The sequence below is a fragment of the Dromiciops gliroides genome, chromosome 1 (assembly GCF_019393635.1).
Source record: "Dromiciops gliroides isolate mDroGli1 chromosome 1, mDroGli1.pri, whole genome shotgun sequence".
Lineage (NCBI taxonomy): Eukaryota > Metazoa > Chordata > Mammalia > Microbiotheria > Microbiotheriidae > Dromiciops > Dromiciops gliroides.
In genome coordinates this window covers 129,394,671-129,419,122 of record NC_057861.1, presented here as the reverse complement: position 1 = coordinate 129,419,122, position 24,452 = coordinate 129,394,671, and the positions used below count along the sequence as shown (strand labels likewise).

General features: G+C 36.7%; 1 protein-coding gene across 1 annotated transcript in view; it reads left to right on the top strand.

Moving 5' to 3' along the window:
• Positions 1 to 24,452, top strand: part of PKHD1L1 (PKHD1 like 1) — a 226,410-nt gene that overhangs the window by 75,261 nt on the left and 126,697 nt on the right. The window contains exons 22-34 of the mRNA XM_043975706.1: positions 1,344 to 1,507; positions 3,571 to 3,743; positions 4,857 to 5,004; positions 5,727 to 5,881; positions 7,979 to 8,101; positions 8,931 to 9,036; positions 10,699 to 10,809; positions 12,864 to 13,028; positions 14,558 to 14,679; positions 17,343 to 17,475; positions 18,105 to 18,297; positions 19,451 to 19,593; positions 22,919 to 23,023. Of these exons, the coding sequence (XP_043831641.1) occupies positions 1,344 to 1,507; positions 3,571 to 3,743; positions 4,857 to 5,004; positions 5,727 to 5,881; positions 7,979 to 8,101; positions 8,931 to 9,036; positions 10,699 to 10,809; positions 12,864 to 13,028; positions 14,558 to 14,679; positions 17,343 to 17,475; positions 18,105 to 18,297; positions 19,451 to 19,593; positions 22,919 to 23,023 (1,841 nt within the window). The remainder of the gene's footprint in view (positions 1 to 1,343; positions 1,508 to 3,570; positions 3,744 to 4,856; positions 5,005 to 5,726; positions 5,882 to 7,978; positions 8,102 to 8,930; positions 9,037 to 10,698; positions 10,810 to 12,863; positions 13,029 to 14,557; positions 14,680 to 17,342; positions 17,476 to 18,104; positions 18,298 to 19,450; positions 19,594 to 22,918; positions 23,024 to 24,452) is intronic.

Below are 24,452 nucleotides of genomic sequence, written 5' to 3'. Positions count from 1 at the left end.
ACCGGCCCTGGAGTCAGGAGTACCTGAGTTCAAATTCGGCCTCAGAAACTTAACACTTACTAGCTGTGTGACCCTGGGCAAGTCACTTAACCCCAATTGCTTCACTAAAACAAAAACAAAAACAAAAACAAAGGTCACAAAAGGAAATAAATTTAGTTCAGTATCACAAACACAAATGAATCTGAGAAAAGCCATAATGTGCTTGTAAATAAGAGAATCCAAATTAGGTCATTAAAGTAGTCGGTTTGTTTCCTTATTAACAAAACTGAAAAAACAAAAACAAAACAAAACACTTTGTGACTGTGTAATTTAAGATTCTAAATGTGGATTCTAATGTGTTCCCCCAGTTTGGGGGAAACTGACTAAAAATCACTGATAAAACGAGTTTAGGTTTTTAAGGGTTTATTGGAAAATAGAAAGAAAAAGATTGAGAACAGAATTCTAACAGCCTGGCATTCCTATCTTTCCTCAAATTTCCTGTGAAGTCCTCTGCCGCCACCACCATCAAGTCCGGAAGCCAAAAGGCCAGTGCTCTCTGTGCAGGCTCCCTTTCCTCCTTCCTGTCTCCTCCCAGACCATAGGAGGCTCCTCCAGTTGATTGGCTGGTAGACTTGATAGACAGCACCCATGAGCAAACGTCATTTCCTGACGCCAAGGAAAAGCCACAATGCCTCTGAGGCATTTTCCTCATGGTGGAGCTCTCCACAGCAAGTCTCCAGTAGGTGGCGTCATTCTAATCATTACACTACCCTTGGCAAGTCATTTAACTTTCTGATTTTCTAGGCAATTCTATAATGGACTTGTCTATACCCATAGTGTATATATAAAATGTGTGCATATGTATGTGTGTACATGTACACATGAGAGCATCTGTATGTGTGTCTATGATGTTTGTTGTACTCACTCGGATCTATAATTTTATTGGTGTAGGGAATTCTTGGGTGAAAATTCTCTCCACCAATGCAGATCAGCAATTTGTCTATAACTTAAAGTCTTAGAGAGTTTCCTTAGAGAAGTTAATTGACTTGCCCATGGTCACACAGCTACTATGTCAGAGGCTAGATTTGAAACTTGGACTTCTTGAATCCAAGACTAGACCACTATTCACTAGGTCACACTTTCACTAGTAATATTACTTCCCAGAATAGAACAATCACACCCTTCTTTGGATCTTCACAGCATTGGGCACCCAATCCAGTCAAATAAACTTTTAGATGGAAGAAAGAAATACAGCAATCATCCTGCTGATCTTTTATTGTGTCTGAGATATTACTCTTTGTTGATGTATTATTTGTTCAGTCTGATGGCACAGTATCACTGATTTCATATGGAATTCATTTCAGCTGGACATATACTTGCATAGATCTCCTGTATCTCATACAAGGAAAATATGCTGGAAAAAATTTCTTCCTTCAAAGGATCAGTTTGCAGAAAGCATCTGAAGTACAGTCCTTTTATGTGGATGTCGTGTACCTTGGACAGACAGCTACGATCTCAACTACAGATGGTATTTTGTGTGATTTGCCATTTGCAAGGTTGTAAAGAGCCAAAATATACTTTCTAAATATTTATGCAGGTCAATGGTAGTACAAATACAGTATAATGTCATTGATAGATTTTTTTTTTTTTGTGAGGCAATTGGGATTAAGTGACTTGCCCAGGGTCACACAGCTAGTAAGTGTCAAGTGTCTGAGGCCGGATTTGAACTCAGGTACTCCTAACTCCAGGGCTGGTGCTTTATCCACTGCACCACCTAGCTGCCCCTAATTGATAGAATTTTATTCATTTTAGGATTCAGAAAATTACTGCTTGTACCAGGCATTCAGTTTACTAACATTATTAGATGGTAGAATAGAGAAGCTAGGGTGGCAGAAAGGAAAGATCACTTGACTTGGAGTCAGGAATTCCTGAGTTCAAATCTATTCTCAAATATTTACTAGCTGTGTGACCCTGAGCAAGTTACTTAATCTCTTAGCCTCAGGGTTTTTTTCCCTCTGTAAAGTAGGAATAATAATTTTACCTACCTCAAAGGGTGTCATGAGGATCAAATGAAATAGTATGGGTAAATTGTTTTACAAACCTGAAAACATCATCTAAATGCTAGTTATTATTTCTAAGGAGATGTAGTATGGTATTGTGAATAGAGATCTGGCTTCAAATTCGGAAAGAACTAAAGTCAAGTTCCACTTCTGACACATACTAGTTGTGTGACCCTTGACATCATTTAGCTTCAGAAAGCTCTAAGAAACTCCCTAAGGCTACATATAGCAGAGAAAATACCTACCTGCATTGATGGAGAGAGTTTCCTCTCCTGGGAGTTCCCTCCCTATACCAATGAAATCACAGGTCCAGTCCCTGTCCCTATTATTTCTAGAACACATTCATTTAAAAAGAGAAAATGGATGTTTTCATAATGACAGACAATAGTTATATATTTATAGAATTCTTCTGCTCATGCATAAATATAGCCTGAAATCTTGTACCTCCATAACTAAATATTTCATGTGTGGAGGAACCAACTCTCAAAGTGCAGGTCTGGTTCTATGTGACAAGTGACTAGGCTGAAAATCTCAACTCACATAGGTCATTAATAATGTTCTTGTTCCCCATTAAAAGGTGCCACTTCTGCAAGTATTTATAAACAAACCTCCTAAATGTACAACTCCAAATGAATGTTTTTCACAGGGGTTAAGACAGGAATAAGTGTTGTCCATATTTATGCAAACAATGCTTCTCTCAATGAGACACTTTTCACTTCTCTTTGAGTTGTCTTTAAAACTAGTTGATAAATGGGCAGCTAGGTGGTGCAGTGGGTAAAACACCAAGCCTGGATTCAGGAGGACCTGAATTCAAATCTGACCTCAGACACTTGACACTTACTAGCTGTGTGACCCTGGGCAGGTCACTTAACCCTCATTGCCCTGCAAAATAAATAAATAAATAACTAGTTTGGGGTGGCTAGGTGGTGCAGCGGATAAAGCACCGGCCCTGGATTCAGGAGTACCTGAGTTCAAATCCGGCCTCAGACACTTGACACTTACTAGCTGTGTGACCCTGGGCAAGTCACTTAACCCCAATTGCCTCACTAAAAAAACAAAAACAAAAAACTAGTTGATAAACCCTATAAGAAAATCCCTTTTACTACATTGATCCCAACCACCCTCCATCCTTATTTTTAACCCAATCCTCCTTTGTGATAAATAGCATGCATTTATAAAACAACTGGCATAATGAAGAGGTGTCATCCACAGTGGTCAAATAAAGATAAATCAACTGGTCCTCATGAAGATGGAAGTGATAGCACCAGCCCCTTTCTAAATTTGCTCTAACCCTCTGAGTTAACTACTAATAGACTTTAGAGATTTTGCTACCCATACTTCGATCTGTCTTTTTAAAGTAAAAATTGTTTGAATTTAAGTCTTTTGAACAGCTTGCCTGAAGGTAGCTTTCCAGAGTTTTACTTTAAAGAGGTCAGCGTATGACTTATGAATGCAATCTGATGATTTTGGTTTTAAAGAAATTCAGAATGAGCTATAATTCCTATCATATTTTGCTCATATGTGTTTTTAGAAGTACCCAAGAGAAGACTTCCAGCATTGGCCAATAGAGGAATATTTTTAAAGCACTTTCAAGTGAAGCAGACTCAAATAGTTGGATCATCTGTGACCATCCAGTACACTGTGACAATGACTTCATGTAATTGTAGTTACAGAATACCTTTACTGGCTGTAGGGTTTGCAAAGGTAAGTCTCTAAGCAGCTATATTTCTTATTGTTTATAAGTCATTAACCAAAAGTTTGATGACTAGGGCTTTTTTGTTAGGCTTTCCTTTTTCTTTCTTTTCTTTTTTTTTTTTGACTTTCATTGTATCCCTGGCACTTAGCACATAGTAAATGTGTACTATATGTAAGGCGCTGACTGATGTGCCAAATACTTTCCTGTTTATGGACACTGGCCTCAGCTATGTGAATACCACACTTTATTATTCAGTGTTCTGATCATTCGGGAGGATTTTATGCCTAGAGACCCAGACCAGGCAGAAGGGTATAGGCAGACTCTGTGTTAACAGTTGAGATCTATGGTCTGGGTTTCGAACTTGACATGAGAATGAAATCTTGACAACGAACCTGGGAGAAACACCTCAGAGTTTGACAGAGACAAGTAAGCTGACAAAGGAATACCTCTGCTCTGATTCAAACCATTCTTCATAATGTATACCATCAGGATTAATAGATGGATGCTGCTACCCAAATGAAGTAGGTTTCAAGAAAGGCCTGTGGTTGGTGATTAAAGCATAAGCAGGAAACTAAGTACTCTGGGGAGTCCTTTTAATAGCAAAAGTAGGGTCTCTCCTAAATAAATCTTAGTCTTCATTCAAAGTCAGCTCAAATCCTACCCACTCTATAAAATTGTCCCTGACCACTCCAGTCCATAGTGACTACATATATCTTTGCCTTGTTGCTTACTTTTTAATATGAATATGTACTGTAACTTAACATACACTAAAATCAATTTAAGCTATTTGGCTGCAGGACTACTCATGTGTTTCTTTGCAGTCCGCAAAATGTCTTATACAATAAATATTTGCCAATTGATTTAGTGGTGGGGCCTAAAATAATGAGGTTTTGATGAAGTAACTGATTGCCATTTAGGTGATTGGATTTGTTTTGGTCTGGTTATTTCAAGCACAGAGGTACAATTTTTATTGATATATGAGACTTATCTGAATGTTTTGAACATTCCTAAATTTATTAGACTCATCTCTAATATCATCGTGTCATGCCAGGTTAGAATGAAAATTATGTTAGCATTGTAAAAATTCATCATCATTATAAATATTCACCTTGGAATCTTAGGTTATCACTAACAGCACAGAGAATGAATCAGTGTATAGAGGGATGAGCTGGCCTGGAAAATCACAGATTCGTATCCAAAGAATTCAAGCGGCATCTCCACCAATACGTGGCAGCTTTGACATTCAAGCTTATGGCCAAGTACTTAAAGGTATAAAAAAATGCTTGGTTACTGATGAGTATTTTGGGTAAAATGTTACTCTTGGTGAGTATAAAGTTATAGTTATAAAGGAACATATCACATATGCATATATGTATATGTATATGCATTCTATAGAGGTGTGCATATAAATACAAATACCTATGTGTATATAAAAGTGTGTGTGTGTGTGTGTGTGTGTGTGTGTGTGTGTGTATAGCTCGTGATGCATTGAATAGAGCACCGAGCCTGGAATCAAGAAGACCTGAATTCAAATACAACCTCAGACACTTACTAGCTGTGTGGCCCTAGGCAAGTCACCTAACTTCTGTTTGCTTCAAATGTAAAATGGGTATAATAATGGAACCTAATTAATCACAAGGTTGTTGTGAGGATCAAATGAGATATTTGTATGTATGTATGTATATACACATGTACACACAAATATATATGTATATACATGCACATACAAATAGATAAAAATGTGTATACATGTATGTACACATGTGTGAGTTGTTGCCAGTGTAAGAAGGCGGCTGGGTTGGAGTTTGAGAAGTTTCTGGGCTGAACTCGGTTTGAAGTGAGTATGACTGGTGTGGGTGTTTTCTCAAATGGAGGTGAAACTGGGAGAGGACATTTGGATTAACAATAATTTATAATGCAAACTTCACACATGTTGAAAATGTTTTGTGAATTCATGACATCTGCTGTTTGCTTTCCTTGTGTATACACAGGTCTGTCTGCTGACATTTCAGCTGTGGATTTAAAGTATGCACTCCAAAATATTCCAGAAATGGGCCAAGTCTCAGTAACAAGAGAAGGAAGCTGTGCTGGGTATTCATGGAAAATCAAGTGGAAAAGTGCATGTGGAAAACAGAATCTTCTGCAGGTTCTGTTCCTTGGGTTGATTTCAGCACTGTTCTACCAGATATTCTAAGTCAGGCAGACAGACAGACACAGGCAGAAAAGGAATACTTATTAAAAGTTTAATATGGGCCAGGCATTGTGCTAAGTATGATTACTACAAATTCAAGTGAAAAGATAGATAGCACTTACTCTCAAGAAGCTTACATTCTATTTGGGGAAGTAAACACATAAAAGGAAGTTGAAAGGGGTAGGGACAGAGGAGAAGAAGTAATGGAATCATTAGCTGAACTTGATATAAGGAGAATAAGACTCTTGTAGGTGTTTCTTGGTGTTTCTTCAAATAGAGCTTTCAGAAACAAACTCACCAATTAGAGGAGGAGGCCATAGAGTGTTCGCTTTGTTGGTATTGGTGGTGGTGGTTTTGTTGTTTTGAACAAGGAAGAGATATAGTTAGACCAATGCTTTGGCAGTATAATGATGAGGACAGCTAGGTGACACAGTGGATATAGCACTGGAGCTGGATTCAGGAAGACCTGAGTTCAAATCCCACTTCAGACATTTCCAGCTATATGACCCCTAGTGCTTCATCAGTGCTAGCTATTATTATTGACTTATTTTGTCGACTACAAGGCAAGATTGGAAAGGGAAGAGACTAGTGGCAGGGAAACAATTCAGGAAGCTAGCAGAATAGTCTAGGATGGTAGTTATATGAGTAGAGGAAAGGAAAGAAATCCTGTGACATATTATCGAAAGGACCTTGCAACCAATTAGATTTGGAGAGGGAGAGAGGAAGAGAGAGAGACAGAGACAGAGAGCAAGACAGAGGGAGAAAGAGAGACAGAGAGACAGGCAGAAAGATAGGCAGAACAGAAAGAAACAGACACAGAGAGAGAAAGAGAGACAGAGACAGAGAGAGTCAAATATGTCACCAAAATTACAAACCCAGGGGATGAGGATTGCAGTGCCCTCAATGAAGATGAAAATTAGGAGAGGTGGGTTTAAAGAGCAAGATGAGTTCATTTTAGGAAATGTAGAGTATGAGGGTCTTATGGGATATTTAAATGAAGATATGAATAGACATTTGCCAGTCCTGTACTACATTTCAGGAACCAAATTAGGTATGGATTTATATTTTGGAGTCATTGATATTGAGATGATCATAGAACCCATAGGATCTCTTGAGCTCCTCAGAAAAGAGAGCAAAGAAATAAAAGGGTAAGGTGCCAGGAACAGGGATTAGAGTAGAGAGTGTTGCAAAGTGGTACATGGATGACGATTCAGAAGAACCACTGAGGATCAGTCATATTGATAGGATAAGAATCAGAAGAGTCATATCATGGAATTCAAAAGAGGAAAGAGTATCTAGGAGGAGATGTTGAGCAACAGTGCTATAAAGATATCAAAAAAAAGGATGCAAACTGAGAAAGAAATATGGGAATTTGCAATTTTTGAAGGAGTATTTTCAATAGAATGGTGGAATTAAAAGGCAGATTGTAAGGGGCTGGTAAGCAAGCATGTGCTAAGGATATAGGGGCAATGAGTATAGGCTACTATTTCTAGCAGTTTAGCTATTAAAGGAGTGACAGATGGACTGAGATAACTAGAAGAGATTGCATAGTCATGTGAAGCTTTTTAAGGATGAGGGATAACAGGGCATGTTTGTGGGCAATGGTAAAGGAGACAGTAGATAGAAAGATGTTGAAGACATGGGAGAGAGATACTAAATGGAAAAAAATCATTTATCAAGCACTTGCTCTCTGCCAAACATAATCAAAGACAGTCCCTATTCTAAAGGAACTTTTATTCTTTTTTTTAAATATATTTTTATTTATTTCATTGAATATTTCCCAATTACTTGCAAAAAATAATTTCTTGCTGTTACCATAATGTAATGGCCCTACTTTACTTTTCCTAGTAGAAGAATATGATCATTTCTAAAATGCATATATTATCAAAGAATATTAATGTAATGATGAAAACCATTCTATACTTATTTTCTCTTTTTAATTTGTTCTTTCCATGTTTAAAATTAATGATTTAACAAAACAAAATCAAGGAATGTAGCAAGTCAGGATTTATTATATGGTCTTTCTTATCAAGTAATTATATATAAAAACAGATTAAAGATTTCAACATCACTGGAGAAGAGGCTAATGTTACAATTACAAAGATAACTGAAGGTGGTCTATTTAGACAACACATACTAGGAGACCTGTTTCGTACACCCAACCAGCAACCACAGGTATTTATGAAACTCTCTTCTTGTACTGTTTGTTTTCCTTATGAATGGGAGTGGGGGGTAGGGATAGAAAGAAATTTAAGATACACTTAAGATGTACTATATCATAAAATATTACATACATACATATATACAAATATGTATATATGTATTATGGGGACCAATTTTTAATTGGGGAGTATTAGCTAAGTGGCTCACCACAATATTGGGGCAAGGAAGGAGACCAGCAGCCTCCCTCAAAACAGAACAGGATTTATTTTAACAAGAACAAACTTAAATAAAAAAAAAAACAGAAACAGGATCAGTAGTATCAAGGGAAAGGAAATAAAATGGGGAAAGGGAAATTATACAACCTGAAAAAATACCACCTCCTAGGAATCAGCTGAGAATACACAGCAGAGCTCCTGTCGCCTTCCAGCTTCCAGCTAGAATGGCAAATTCTCCTCCCCATTCCCAGAAAACCCCACACAGCCCCCAGACAATTGGCTGGCCACTCTGACAGTCACATGACTACCCTCACTAGGCTTCCAATCATTATAATTTTGCCAGGCCCATGTAGGCGTTGGCAAGTGGTGATGACATGAGGTGCCAGCGCCATGGCAACGGCTACAACCAGTGGGTGGAGCACCATGCAGTTTGCAGAGCCCCAGACCAGTGCATGCCGAGGCATAAAAACCTCAAATAACATTTAATTCTTTACATTATGCATATATGTGTGTATATGCATATACACACATAGCATGTGTTAACATTGGGTTAACTCAATTATTTATGGCTTGTGGAAGAATAGTATTAGACATGATTTATAACCCTATGATTTTTTTATTTGAAGGTTGAAGTTTATATCAATAGACTTCCAGCTAAATGTTCTGGTAACTGTGCGTATAAATGGGATTCACTGAACACTCCCCTAATTTTGGCCACAAGTCCTACTCAAGGTAACTTCTTATGTTTTGTATTTGGTGTTGGGGGAATACTATCACTGAAATGTTAGCTCAATTGAAAATTGTGTATGGCTATGTCACCCCAAAAAGTCAGACAGTCCACACATACTTGAAAGATTCATGAGAGCATGAAGGTCTTTGAGCAAAGAAAGCAAAGGAAGTGGGATTAATTACTTGTCGTGTATCTCTGCTTTCAAGAAGGCAAAATTTCTCTCTTGTAAATTTCATTCCATACAATGAAGCATCTTTTTTCTTCCATGCTGGTTATTTCACTAATTAGCATCTCTCTTTATATGTGACCATTTTTTTCTAGTACATTTGTTATTAAAGGGATCATAACAAAACAGTTGTTTTCTCATAAAAGGCAATGATCAGGTTGGAGAATTGATGAATGAGTAGGACCAGAACTATTGCTGAGAACTATAGACCACACATTTTATCTTCTCATCAAAGAAATATTTTGATAGTGCTTATAAAAAATGAATTGTGTAATTTGTGTCTGCCTGATGTTTCCCAGAATTAAAGTAAACTAGCATCAGTGTTGTAAAGAAAAAGATAACTCCTTTTAAAAAATAAAAAAGTACCAATAAATAAACTTGGTTAGTGTAAAAATCATTTCCCATTTTCTTTGGGTGAAGTGCCTTATTCTGGCACTATTATTTTTGCTATTTTTACATTAGTTATGAGAAATGTTTGGCATTTTTACAAGTAATACATTTGTAAGTAATTTCAGTTCACTTCAAGATAATTCATGTTGTACAAACTTCCCAGTAGAATTCAGATGATGTGCCCCAAGTTCATTATTGCCTTTTAATCTCCTGCTTGTGCTTATTTTTGCATCTGCCCCTTTTATTTGAAAATATATTTCTTTTTTGTTTGTTTGTTTTGGTTTAGACATGATTATGTTCTTTTAGGGAAGTCTCAGTATGAAAGCTTCCTGGTAGAAGAGAATTCCTGGGACACTGGGAGGTTCAGTGACTTATTCATAGTCTGTTGGTCTTTGAGAATGTGTTACAGGCAGGACTTGAAGCCTGGTCTTTCCTGGTTCCAAGGCTTCCCTCTCTCTACACTATGTCAAGCTGCCTTTCTTTTTCAGTTATATTGGTATAGTTAATAGATAGCTGACCCTGAAGTCAGAAAGACCTGAATTCAAATCCCACCTCCAACACATACTGACTGTGTGACCAGGCTGTGTTCTAGCCAAATCTCTAAGACTATAAGTTGCAGAGTAAGTGCTGACCTGCGTCAGAGGAGTTCTTCATTTGGGAATCTATTGTACTAATAAATCTGCAAATTCAGTCCCTGTACCCAAACCTATATTCAAAATGGGATAATATTTTCTTCAGTGTAATTTGTTTAACCAATTTCCTTAAAAAAATCTTCCTTTTCTTATTTTATTAAATACTTAGTTCAAATATTTTCATTTCCATTAAACTCTGTGCTGTCATGCTTTCTTCAATGGTCATATACATAAAAGTTATACATTGAGCAATGTAGAGTAATCAGTATTTTTTATTGCATAAAATATATTTTAATTTCTGATTAGATTTCCTTTTTGTTTCACTGTTTATATTTTAATGCAATTTTCCCCTCCATTAAAGTGTGGTTTAATAATACCAGACTCTATTTTTTAACATCTTAATTTAATCTTACCAGGATCATATGAAGAAAAAACAATTCTAACAATATCAGGCTCTGGATTCTCTTCAAATCCAGCAACGTCAGTTACTGTTGGTTCAGTAGATTGTCCTATTCTTTCTGTTTATGGTAAGCCCCATATTTTTAACATACAAATTTTAAGGTGAAATAAAATCAAATTGGAATATTAAGATAATAATTATTCTGTAGGAATAAGATGAAATTGGAAATGCTTTGGAGTATTCCTTCTTTCAGTTTAGGTTACTATACCAAACTGGTCCTTTTTGTGTAATGAATGGAAATCTTGACTTCCTTGTTTTCCTGATTTCCTGCCTTATAAGACTGGTCAATTAAAATCTTATTTTGTCCCATTTGTGTCTTAAGAACACCATTGTGGAAGAATTGCTGTACTTGGTGTGCCCTATTGTTTTTCTCGCTCTGCCCAGTATTTTTCTCTAACAACTTATGAAGTCAATGCTATTTTTATTACTGTTTTACAAATGAGGAAATGTAAGCTGAGAAGTTACATGAGTTACTCAGGGTCACACAGTTAATAAACATCTGAGACAAGATTCAAACCTTGGTCTTCCCGACTCCAAGTTCAGCACTCTATCCTCTGTTCTATTTATTTGCCTCATTTATCCTCTCCGCCCCCCTCGACCCTTCTCCCCCAAATCTTTGTCTCTCTTAGCCCATTATGAATCTCTAATTCAGTTTTATCTTAAGCAATCTTGTGGCCATATGCCAGGATGCCACCACTGTGATAAGTTAAGTAGAAAGAATTTTTCTAAAAATTTGGTTGTAAAGGTGAGAATAATAGTTTAAGGGGCTAGTAAGGTCAATGGAAAGTTTAGAGGTATCCCTATACAGAGTAAAACAATGGAAGACATAAGGAACAATAAGAAAATGGAATGAACATTTCTACAATTTTAGCTAGCAAAATTATTGATTTTTTTTTTTAACACAAAAAAGGTCACATCCTTTAAGGAAGTGCAAGAAACCTCCCAGTTTTTTGTTTTGTTTTGTATTTAAAGACAAGGAAGATATAAAGTGCTCTTAGCACAGTAATTGGCATATTTTAGGTAGATGTTAACTAGAATAACAATTAGAATAACTAATAGTTTTCATACGAGTATGTTTGTAGACAGAGGGGAAAGAACCCCACAAATGTTTCTCTCTCTTAAAAATTCTTTAATAGATACATTTTTGGAAAAATATTCATTTCTAAAGCCACCTCTTGAATCATTTTTAGGTATGATTCTTAAATTTAATATTCTGAAATTTGATGACAAGTTTATATTCACTCTATTACATATGAGCTTTATGATTTTTATAGACTTTGGCCATCTCTCTGGTTCCACATATCTGGAGACACAGAATGATTTTAATCCACCCTCAGAGGCAACATCCTCTTGATCATTTTGGTTGGCTTTCTCTAGATTTGATCCAGCATTATGATGTCTTCTTATAGGTACAACAATCAGAACTGGACACTGTATTTCAGGCATAGATTCACCATAATTCTATACAAAGAGATGCCTATGTCTACTTTTTGGTTCTTATTACCTTTCCTGATAATCCCCCAGCATTTTTTTGTCTCTCCCCAAAGATAGTATGATGTATTGTTATGTCACGGGTCGCCAAGGCCAATGTACCTTATGAAGTGTATTATCTCTTTTTAAAAAATTCAGTGAACTCCTTTTTTCTTTTGGCTATTAAAGTCTGTGTATGTATTTGCTGTTTGAAATTTACTTCACAGAAAACAGTAAGAGTTGGTTGAGAGCACACTTTTCTCTGAAAATATTCTTTGTGCAGTTTTTTCATTAGAGTAATGGCTGACTGACTTCCATGGATCATCTGATAAGGGTATCTCACAAGTTTTAGTGCAGTTTTAAGCTTTAACAACTATTTAATAGTTATTTTAATAGCATGTGTCTCCTAGGGTCATTGCTTTTAAAATAGTTATTAAGGCTTAAAACTATACAGACTTGTGAGACACCCCATCCATTGGCACTGAATGTTTGTAAAGATTTTATATCTTTAATAGAAAGATATGAAATATATAATCTCCTTGTATAGGGTAACACAGTGAAAGACATGTTAGGGCATAATATGAAGAAAATTGAATTAACATTTCTATTTTAGCTAGCAAAAATAATTGATTTCTTTTCTTTTAACACAAGAAAATGAGATTAAGTGTCACATCCTTAATGGAAAAGCAGGAAATTTCCCAATTACTGTCTTCATAGCTGAAATGGGACTGGCACACCACACAGGGGGAGAAATGTTTAACTTCACCTATAACACTCAGATCCTGCATATCTGGCCATCTTCAGGGAGTCTTGCAGGTAATTGTGCCGAACCAAAAGATTGTTCATATGTTTTCCTTCACTTTATCTGACATTCCTGAACAGGGTGAAAACAAAGTCACTGAAAAGTTTACATGAGCAGAATAAATTAAAGCATTTCTTTTAAAACTCTGTCTTCCTGACTTTTCAATGAAAGGTGACATGAACGGAATATGAATGACTGATTTTTCTCTTTCAAAGCACAAATCAGATTAACTGCTTATTGTTTATATTCTCATTATAGTAATACTAGTTGACATATGTAGTATTTGAAGGCTTTCAGATTTCACATGCATTATTTCATTTCATCTTAACAACGACCACTTGAGGTCATGTATTAATAAATAAGCATCATTAATAAATGAATAAGTTTTATCATCATTTTAAAGATGCGAAATTGAAACAGCTCAAGCTAAGTTCATGTTCATAAAGTTAATAATAAGTTTCAGAGACTGGCTATGAACTCAGGTCTCTCCTAACTCCAACTCCAGTGCTCTTTCCATGTCATCACTTTGCCTTCCAATTTATGTAGTAATGGTATTAATTATTATATGTTTGTCTATCAATATCATTAGTTGTGTAGAAAGGAAATATTCATTATCAGTCTATTTATCATCGTTTTTCATAGCAAACTATATAGCGCCTGAGTTGTACAGTAGCAACAATAGACTTGTGATCAAGATAATAATACTATTTCTACTAATAAAAATTAGCAGTGACAACAGCTAGGACTTATATAGCAGCTACTATATTAAGTACTTTATAAATATTATCCCATTCGATTCTTACAACAACCCTGGGAAGTAAGTGCTAATATATCTCCCTTTACAGTTGAAGAGACTGAGACAGAGACTAAGTAACTTACCTGATATCACACGGATAGGAATTATCTGGGGCCATATAGAACTCAGGTCTTTCTGACTTTTTGACCATTATGCCACCTAGCTGACAAGAAAAAGGAAGACAAGAAAAAAAGAAAGAAAATTTTTTCCCTTCCTTTGTTCCTTTCTTCTCTCCTTCCTTCCCTTCTTTGTTTCTTCCTTCTTTCCTTTCTTTCTTCTTTCCTTCCTTTTGTTCCTACTTTTTTCTATTCAGTTCCAAATTTCAGTCAAGTTTGCAAAATTTGGGGGATTGGTAGTAAAAAGTCTTAATTTAGTCTTACCTCCCACGTATGGTATAATAATAAGGAAAGTTGGGCCAATAAGAGAGCACTGCCCTGTCTCCCCCAGAACGGTGGTGAAACATCTTGGTGGTTCATTAGAAAATACTTTTTTTCCCAAATTGCCATATTCTATAAATTCTTCTTTAGATTTTCCCCCCACCTCCAACTCTACATTTCCAGGTTTCAGGGTATAATCCTGAGAGTGATTCCACCCTGACCCTATTTAATATGATATCAATATAATGCTTTAGACATATCTTATTATCGCTCTGTAATGAATGATATTCAGATAATGTATTAACATGTATTATCTTGCATTTCCTTATTTTCAACCTGGATCTGTCCACCACTCCCTTTCCATTTGTAGGAGGCACTCTGCTGACTTTGTCTGGATTTGGCTTTGCTGAAGACTCCAAGATACTAGTAGGAAATAAAAGCTGCAGTGTGATTGAGGGAAATTTGAATGAGATAAGATGCAGAACTCCAAAGGTAAACTACTAATTTCTCAACTTTTTTCTGATGCATCTGTAAGTGATCCCTTGATTTTAAGAGGTGGGGAATACCTCTGCTTGCAATTCTAGCTATGGGGCTTGACATCAAATAACACAATCCTAGAGGTCACCTTTGTCACAAAATTAGAGGAGTTATATGTTGGTGAAAGGCTTAGCATAAACAAAGTGTTTCTATGTGAGTTAAAAACAAGCACAAACATGACTGAAGAGCTTCCTGACCTCATGGAATGTGACATTTGAGGGAGAAAATTGTTGTTTAACTTAAAACCAAATTATATGTGACATAAGCTGCAACAAAATGTGCCAGGTCAATGTCAAACTTCAGTCAGTACAATAGAAGCTTAGTATGTGGGTCTTTTTTATTGGAAGACGATAATAAGAATAATTCACATTAAGAGTGTTTTTAAGTCACACAGAACACTTTCCTCAGAGCAACCCCATGAAAGAGGGTTGCAATGATTATTGCCATTGTATAGATGTGGGAACTGAGGATCAGATAAATGAAGTGACTTCCTCATGGTCACACAAATAGTACAGACATGTCTTCTTTGAACTGCAACTCAGGAGGTTTTCCCAAAAACATTAAATTGGACCACTGTTTTACACTTGAGCATCTGAGTGGTAGGGAAATAAAGAGCTGACTTAAAAAATCATGCCATTTCATCAACCCAAATTTATTCAATATATGCTTTGTGTAGAATGAATATTGGTGTGAAGAGCATTTTTCTTAACCATTAAATGTTTGCATTTGTCCCAAGTAGTGATCTTCATCCCTTAGAATATGATTACTAAAAGAAATGAAAATAGTTGGTCAATACAGAAGATTCATAATTCACATTCAGGTATAGTGACATTTAGAGGAAAAGCAAAAACTTTCTAGTTTTTTAGTTACTACTTGCATATTAAAATCATGCCTAGATAGATTATGCTACATTTTGTGAAAATGTATTTTGATTTAGGGACCCTGCCTTTGGGCTGAGATTAAAAAGCCTTAGGCTCTCAGGGGATTTTTCTGTGTGAGGGGCTGGTGCCCCTCCCCCTCCACTTCACCTGAGCCAAAAAAGCCCCGTGGGTGCCAGGTCAGATGGCTGAGGAAAACAAAAAAAGAAGCCCCAGCTCCCTATGCCCTGAGGGGAGCTGCCCCGAAGATCCCAGGATTGTCCTGCCAGGCCCTAGCATAGCCCGTACAGAGGTCCTAGGTGAGCAGCAGGGGCCACGGGCCCCTTGAGCCCTACTGGGCACAGCCCTAGTGTGGCTGCCAGATTAGCTTGGTGGGGGGGGGGTGGCACAGAGAGCCCGAGGTTTGAGGGGAAAGAAGAAACATATATATAGAGGAGTGAGACAGTGGAGGGGAGACCGGAAGATTAGGAGAAGAGAAAGACTCTGGAGAAAGAGTAGGGAGCAGGGGGGCTTTTCAGTAAGGGGAATGCTAGAAGAAAGTCCATTGGTATGTAGGAGGAGTGGAAAGAGACACATCGGAAAGCAGTCAGGTTGTACATTTTATTTCGCTGTATTTTTATGTTTAAATTGTATCTCATAAATAAACTCTGCTTTGATTATTTAGTTAAGAGGCTTAATCTTTTGCTTATCAATTTGGGAGCAGTGTGGAGAAATTTTTAAAAGGCCCATACTAAGTTAATAGCAGTCAGATAGCCAGCCAGTCAAAAGGCCCCAGATTAGTCCTCCAGTTAGTTTAGGCCTTGCAGTCAGTTTAGTCCCCACAAATTAGGCAAGAAAGTTAGTTAAAATATTTTTTTACAATTTTTAAGATCTTTGAAGGTAGGGAACATGTCATGATCATATTTGTAAATCCTTACAACCTATCTCTGCACAGAGTTGATATTTAATTAATGATTGTTGGGTGGATAAATGAATGAATTAATGTTGATATTGTTTACACTGTGAAGTCTCTGATTCATTGACATATTGAAAATTAATTCTATTTTTTGAAAACCATTTAAACAGAACTAGCCCTCTTCATCTTGATTGTGAGTTAAATTTGTAAACTATGTTTTTAAAAACAATTGCATAGGACTAAGTATCATTATTAGAAGAGAAAATTCCGAGTTTTATCTGTTGTCTATCTAAGTTAGGGGGAGCAATCTCAGAAAAGAGCACCAGGTGTAGGGCACTGACTACATTTACAAAGTTCAAATACCTTCAAGGCAAATTGCTCTACTTGTATTTTCTGCACACAGCAATACCTCTCCTGCCTCCGACCTTTTCAAAGGCTGCACTCCATCCTTAGAAGGCTCACCCCACTCACCTCTGCTTCTTGGCATCCATAGTTCCATTGAAGTCTTTGTTCAATCACGACCTCTTACACAAGATCTTTCCCTTCTAGTTGCTTTCCCAATACCATAACTTTTTATTTACTTTGCATCTGTCTATTATTTATTTATCTACATTTATTATCTCTCCCACCATCCCCCAAAAGATGATATGATCCATGAGGGCAAGGCTTCTTTTATTTTCCATCTTTGTATCACCAATGTTTATAGTGTAGTGCTATGTAGGTACTTAATAAATGAAGGTTTTTTGAACTGAAGAGAAAGAGCTGGACTTGGATATTTCTAGTTGATTTCATTTAAAGGGTTTACAATTTCCAGTTATTTATAGTATGTTTCTTTTGAATTTTAGGGAGCTGAGGGAACTTTTGATGTTACTGTTATAACCAATGGACTACATGCAAATGCTAATTCTGCTTTTAGTTACAACATCTCACAGACTCCCACCATAATGTACTTTAGTCCTAAAACACGGATGCTGCTGGGTAAGGAACTGTTTCATAAGATCAAAGGAATCTCACATATAGATTACTTTAAAAGGACAGTTCTTCCTATGAAATTTTATCAAAGATTCTGTACCAGTTTTTCCCTTTAACCTATGGTATTAGAATAAAAATATTAAACTATCTTGGACTTTCTTTTTTTTTTGTCTGAGTGAAATAGCAAAGAAAGGAGTTTTGTGGCACCATTTATCAGGATGTTCTATCACATGGCCAAACCTCCTGATTGACTTTTCATTCACCTCTGCAATTTGGAACTTTCCAAATACAATAGGAACTAAGACTTTCTGTCCAATGACTAGCGTAAAGGGACACCTCACTATGAGGTTGGCTACCAACTAGGGAAGGATTTCTTTTTCTTTTCTTTTTGTGGGGCAATGAGGGTTAAGGGACTTGCCCAAGGTCACACAGTTAGTGTCAAGCGTCTGAGGCTGGATTTGAACTCAGGTCCTCCTGAATCCAGGGCCAGTGCTGGGAAGGATTTCTTTGGACATAGTAAAGTATAGAAAATGAATAAATAGGTTGCCTTATTTTTATGCAGGATGCAAACTTTGAACTTGATGTTCTTGTGGCTCTTCATTTGAAACTGCTTTTTTCTTTATTTGCAATCATAGGAGAAGTAAATTTAACTATTAAGGGCTATAATTTTGGAAATGAACACTCACAGAACATGGTATATGTTGGAGGAGCAGATTGTACTATTCTTCATTGGAACTTCACAGATATTACATGTCTTCTGCCCAAATTGTCTCCTGGGAACTATGACATTTGTGTAGAAGTTGGAAACTGGGGATTTGCATCACCAAGGTACAAGTTATGAGTTTGAGTTCCTCAAAGAATAAGAATAATCTCCATTTGGGGCAGCTAGGTGGCACAGTGGATAGAGCACTGGCCCTGCTGGCCTCAGACACTTAACAGTTACTAGCTGTGTGACCCTGGGCAAGTCACTTAACCCCAATTGCCTCACTAAAAAAATTTAAAAAAAAATTTAAAAATAAATAAATTAAAAAAAAAAGAATAATCTCCATTTTGCACCTTAGCAAAATGAAACTCAGGGAATTCAAGCGAGTCAGTGTTACAGTTAAAAAAATTTAAAGTTTACACATTCCCAAATTCAGAATTCTTTCCATTTGATATTATAGGACTAAGAAACTCATATTGATATATTTGTTATTTATAGTTTGTTATTTATTGGTAGATTCCCAACAAGTTGAACAACCATAAAGATATATGTGTGTGTGTATGTATGTATGTATGTATATGTATATATATGTTTGTGGATGTCTCTGGGACTGAGTAATCTATAATAGTAGCATTGGTGCTGCTATTATCTTGAGGAGAATGAGAATGGTTTTAATTTTATATATATGTACACATGTTATAATTTGAATTATCTGCCCCCCACTTTTCATTATGGAAGACCCAGAGTGTGTTTTACAAGCAAAAACATGGTTCTAGATTTTGAGTCGAGGTGTTCTACCTAAGCAAATATATACACACACACGTACATACATGTATATACACACAAATACATGCATACATACACACGTGTATATATGTATGTATACACATGTAGCTATATGTATGTATATAGACATACATACATGTCTACATAAATCTAAAAATTAATGTGTGGATATAAAATCAAGTCATCTTTTAGCTTATTATAATGAGTAATTAAGTATTTACCTCTCCCCGCTTCTGTCTTTTTTTTGTTTTTTTTTAGTGAGGCAATTGGGGTTAAGTGACTTGCCCAGGGTCACACAGCTAGTAAGTGTTAAGTGTCTGAGGCCGGATTTGAACTCAGGTACTCCTGACTCCAGGGCCAGTGCTCTATCCACTGCACCACCTAGCTTCCCCTCTCCGCTTCTGTCTTAAAGAATTTATTTCATGGCAAAAATTTAGTAGTATGATTCCATGGAATATTCAATTAAAATATCTTTATTTGTTTCTTTTATAGGGAAGAATTAAATGTTTCCATACAGTATATTTTACAAGTGATGAACATATTTCCACAGAAAGGCTCATTATATGGTGGTTCTGAAATCACTTTAATGGGCTTTGGATTCAGCAGCACACCAGATGAAAACAGTGTGTTCTTTGGTAAGGTTTTTCATTATTCCTTAGAAGAATCCTTTTCATTATACCTTTTAAATCAAGATAGTTGGAACATGTAAGCAAAGCTAGGGTGCATTTTTCATAACATGAATACTGTGAAGTCATAAGATTCAATTTTCTTTGTAATCATTTATTTTTCATAGGTTTGTTTACATTAGTTCATTCATTTACTTGGCAATAATTTACTGAATTTGTACTATATGGAGGACATCAAATCAAAGGGGAGAATGATTCCCTATCTTTCCAGGAATCAAAATAATCACTAACTTGGAGAAGTGGAAGCATCATTGATTTGATTGTCACAGGGCCTGGGTTTAAATTCCGGCTCAATGTGACCTTGGATAAATTATTTCATTTTGGTGAGCCTCAGTTTCCTCATCTGTAAAATGAAGGAAAATGAAATTAGATAATTAATTACACAATTAGAAAACCTCAGAGTTGTAATGGATGTCAGAAGCTATCTGGTCTATACTGTATTTAACCAAAAATACCTTCAGCAGCAGAAGTCTGAAATGCATAGCTGCCCACAATGCTCCAAAATCAGATTAAAATGTAATTTGGGAATATTTAACAAAATGAATAAAAATATAAGACATAGTCAATATTAATTTGAGGTTTTCTAAGTTGATATGAAGCTGGCAGGGATGCTTATTTATGACTTATTCTCACTCCTCCCTTCTATTTGTGTTTGACACCACTTTTCTACCACATCCCCAGTAAGTGTTTAAGGTAGCCCCTCCCCTCTTTGGACATCTCTGGTTATTAGGAAGGTTTTTGTTATATCAAACCTCATTCTCCCTGCTTCTGCTTGGACCCCTTGATTATAAATCTAGGGCTCTTTGCATTTTATCATATTTAACTACCTTTTACAAATGAAAAGGACTCACTTGATCTCACAGTAAATATGACCCCCTAAACTGGAAAAATGGCCTATTGATTGAGCACCAATTTGAGGAATATGGGTCCAGTTTAATCGGCATGTGGGATCATTTGTGAACAGAACCATTAACTAAGCTGAGATTGAACATATTAAAGAATCAGAATTTCAGAGCTGAATGGGACCTTAGCATCCACCTAATTCAACTCATATCTGAAAAAGAAATCCCTCTAATATCTGCACAAAAAAGTCTGAGCCTTTGCTCAGACTTCCAGAAATGGGGATCTTCACTGTCTCCTAAGATAGCCCATTCTACTTTGGAATAATTCAAATTGTTAGAATGTTTTTCCTCACATCAGTCCTAAATGTCCTCTTTACATTTTCCACCTGTTTTTCCTACTTTTATCCTCTGGGGCCAAACTTAATCCCTCATTCACAAGACAGCCCTTCAGGTACTTGAGCCTAGTTATTATATCTCCCACTGAGATTCCTCTTAATTCTAGTACCTTCCCTCTGTTATTTCCAATTGATTTTTTATATAGCTTGTTTTCACATAGTAATTTGTATGTTATCTCTCCCATTAATTTGTGAGCTCCTCAAGAGCAGAGATTTTATCTTTCTTTGAATCTCCAGTACTTCACACAGTGCCTGACACATAGTTTACATTTAGTGTTTGTTGACTGATTGATTGACCTTTTGGCTAAGTATCTTCATTGCCTTCAACTTATCTCTAAATGGTATAAACTTGCCAGTCTTCACCATCCTGGTTTTTGTTCATCTTGATGCTCTCCAGGTTATCCATATTCTTCCTGAAATGTGATGTCTAGAACTTTCAATGGTACACAAGGTATGGTCCAAAAATGACAGACTACACAGCAGGATAATAGCATCCTTATCCTTGGAATTTATGCCTCTTACATTAAACCTTTCCTGATACCCTTTAATGCTAGTGCCTTCTTTCTGAAATTATCTCGTTTGTACTATCTATATCTTTATTTGAACATAATTGTTTTCCTGTTATCTCCCCCATTACACTGTGAGTTCTTAGAAAACTGTCCTTTGCCTTTCTCTATATCCCTAGCACTTAGCACAATTCTTAGTACTTAATAGTAGGTACTAATAAATGCTTATTGACTGAATGATTTTTAGTTCCTTTCAATTTATCATCCCTTATACCTTAGAGGGTTGACAGACATTGCTCAAACCTCTTCACCTCCCCTTCTAGGAGAAAGAATAGCCTTCATTCTGTTTTGGGTTGGTTTTTTTTGTGGGGGGGGGTTTGAGGCAATTGGGGTTAAGCGACTTGCCCAGGGTCACACAGCTAGTAAGTGTTAAGTGTTTGAGGCTGGATTTGAACTTAGGTCGTCCTGAATCCAGGGCCAGTGCTCCATCCACTGTGCCACCTAGCTACCCCAACAGCCTTCATTCTGAACATAGATTGCAATCTCTTGATTGTGGCAAAAAATATTAGTATTGCACACTCAAAGAAAGTCTCTGAAATTTGCCCATGCTCTACCTACTTACCAGAAGTGAATGCCTTAGTACTTGGCTTTCAGACTGCTTGTGGATGCATTGAATTCATCTTCAAATCTTGTTAAACCTTTACAGACTTCTTGAATACTTCTTAACTTGACAATCAGTTCCAAAGTCCTTCAGTTTTCTTATTTTCCTTACCTTTTTCCTTATCTTTCTCTTCTTTTTTTTCTCCTTCAATTCCATTCGTTTATTTTTCTTTTTCCCCTTGAGTCCTTCAGCTACTTCTGCTCTTCCCACTTCTCCTGCCCTTAGGTCCTTCTCCTCAATCCTTCTACTTTAATTGAAGACCTCCTTAAGAATAAATCTTGGGGCAGCTAGGTGGCACAGTGGATAGAGCACTGGCCCTGGAGTTAGGAGTACCTGAGTTCAAATCCGGCCTCAGACACTTAACACTTACTAGCTGTGTGACCCTGGGCAAGTCACTTAACCCCAATTGCCTCACTAAAAAAAAAAAAAAGAATAAATCTCTCTCTCTTTGTCCTCCTTCAGCTCATGCCCTCTTCCTTCAACTTTTCTTGAAGTCCTCCCAAATTTCTCCTTCTTAGATTCAATCTTTGGTGTTCTTCTAAAGCCCTGAAATCACATGAATAATTTGTTCTTATTCATATCAAGTCCTTCCCCAGCCACCTCTGCCACAAAGCCTTCTCCTGTGGAAGCCAGAAGTATAATGATCTCTAAGGTTTCTCCCAGGTCTAGAGTCTATGTTCAAATCTATTTAACAAAGATCCTGATGCTTTGGGTGAAAATGTTTGGAAGATCTTTGGTTCCTAAGTGATTAAATCACAGCTAATTCTTCTGGCTAATGTTTATAATGTTTAAAAAGCTCTGTATAACCTAAACAATATCTCTCCTAAAAATAGTTCACCAAGAAAATATTTTTTGTTTGACCCTTTCTAGGATCATTTCCTTGCAATGTGACTTCCTCTTCAGAGAATAATATAACATGTATTCTTCATTCAACAAGAAATGTATTCAGAGTTACCAACCAAGGAGAAGATTCAGGTATGAGTCCACTCTAATAAATTTTAAAACTTGTGTTTCTTCCCCTCCTCCACCCGCTGTGCCATGCCTGGAACCAAGCAGAAATTCACAGAATCTGTTGTTTTATTAGTGTGGAATTGTCCTCTTGACACAAGCTCAACTTCTTTGCACCTTGGGATAGAAGTATCAAACATGCAACCCACAACACTCCTGAGTGTAGTCCCAACCACATTGAAATGTAATTGGGAAATATTTAACAAAAAACACAATAAAACATAAATAATATGAATTTGTTGTTTTCTAAATCAATATACACCCCAAAGGGATGTATGGTTTATGTATGGTTTAATGGGCCCCATTTCTATTTGAGTTTGAAACCACTGCCTTGCAAGACAGTGTCATGAGTTGCTGTGGCCCCAAAATTCATAACTTTGTGGCCAGTCTTGCAGTGATGAGCTTCGCTGAACTTAGCTAGTCTGGTCCTTGGCTAACAATCTCAATGTCTTTGACTAGCTGATGCTCAGAGCTTAACCCTATTACTCATGAGACAGAAGTGATTCCATCACTCTGGATATGTACTCGGGTTTTGTGGACATAGCTATGCATATTGGTTTTTTTGTTGAGAAGATCCAGGAACTCCAGCACGTAGCACAGTGCCTGCTACATAGTACGCACTTAATAAATGCTTATTGATTGACTGATTGAACTTCTTATTGGTCCCAGTAACTGAGGTTTGTGTCAAACAGAATGGGCCACTAAATGTCAAGTAGGGGAAAACTCTCATGGAAGGATTTCCCCTCATCTCCTCCTCCCAACACAACCTGGGTTGTTTCTAAGAGAAGAGAAAGAATGGCTCCATCTCTCTTTTGGGACACATCCAGCATCAACTCTGCTTTGGACTTCCATCAAAAAGAAATCAAACTTGTTGCATGATTATCTGCCAGGAACTCATCTTACAGCTTACACAGACTACTCAGAGTAGCCCTTTAATGAAGTAGTCAGGAACCAAATAAGATTATTTTTTCCCATCTTATCTTATAACTTTTTGACAAAGTACTTTAAAAACAAATGTTATTGGGGGCAGCTTGGTGGTGCAGTGGATAAAGCAGTGGCCCTGGATTCAGGAGGACCTGAGTTCAAATCCAACCTCAGATACTTGACACTCATTAGCTGTGTGACCCTGGGCAAGACACTTAATCCCCATTGCCTCACAAAAAAAAAAATGGAAAAACGAATGTTATTACCTCCATTTTTACCTGAGCAATATGAGATACTGAAAGTTGATTCTAGAACCAAAGTTTTCCAATGCTCTAATATAGACCTTTTCCCAGAAATATGGAACCCCTGCCATTATATTCTAGTTTGTTATTGGTGATGTATATGTACACACACACATATATGTATATACACATACATACATACAATGTTTGTTCATGGGAGATGGAAAATA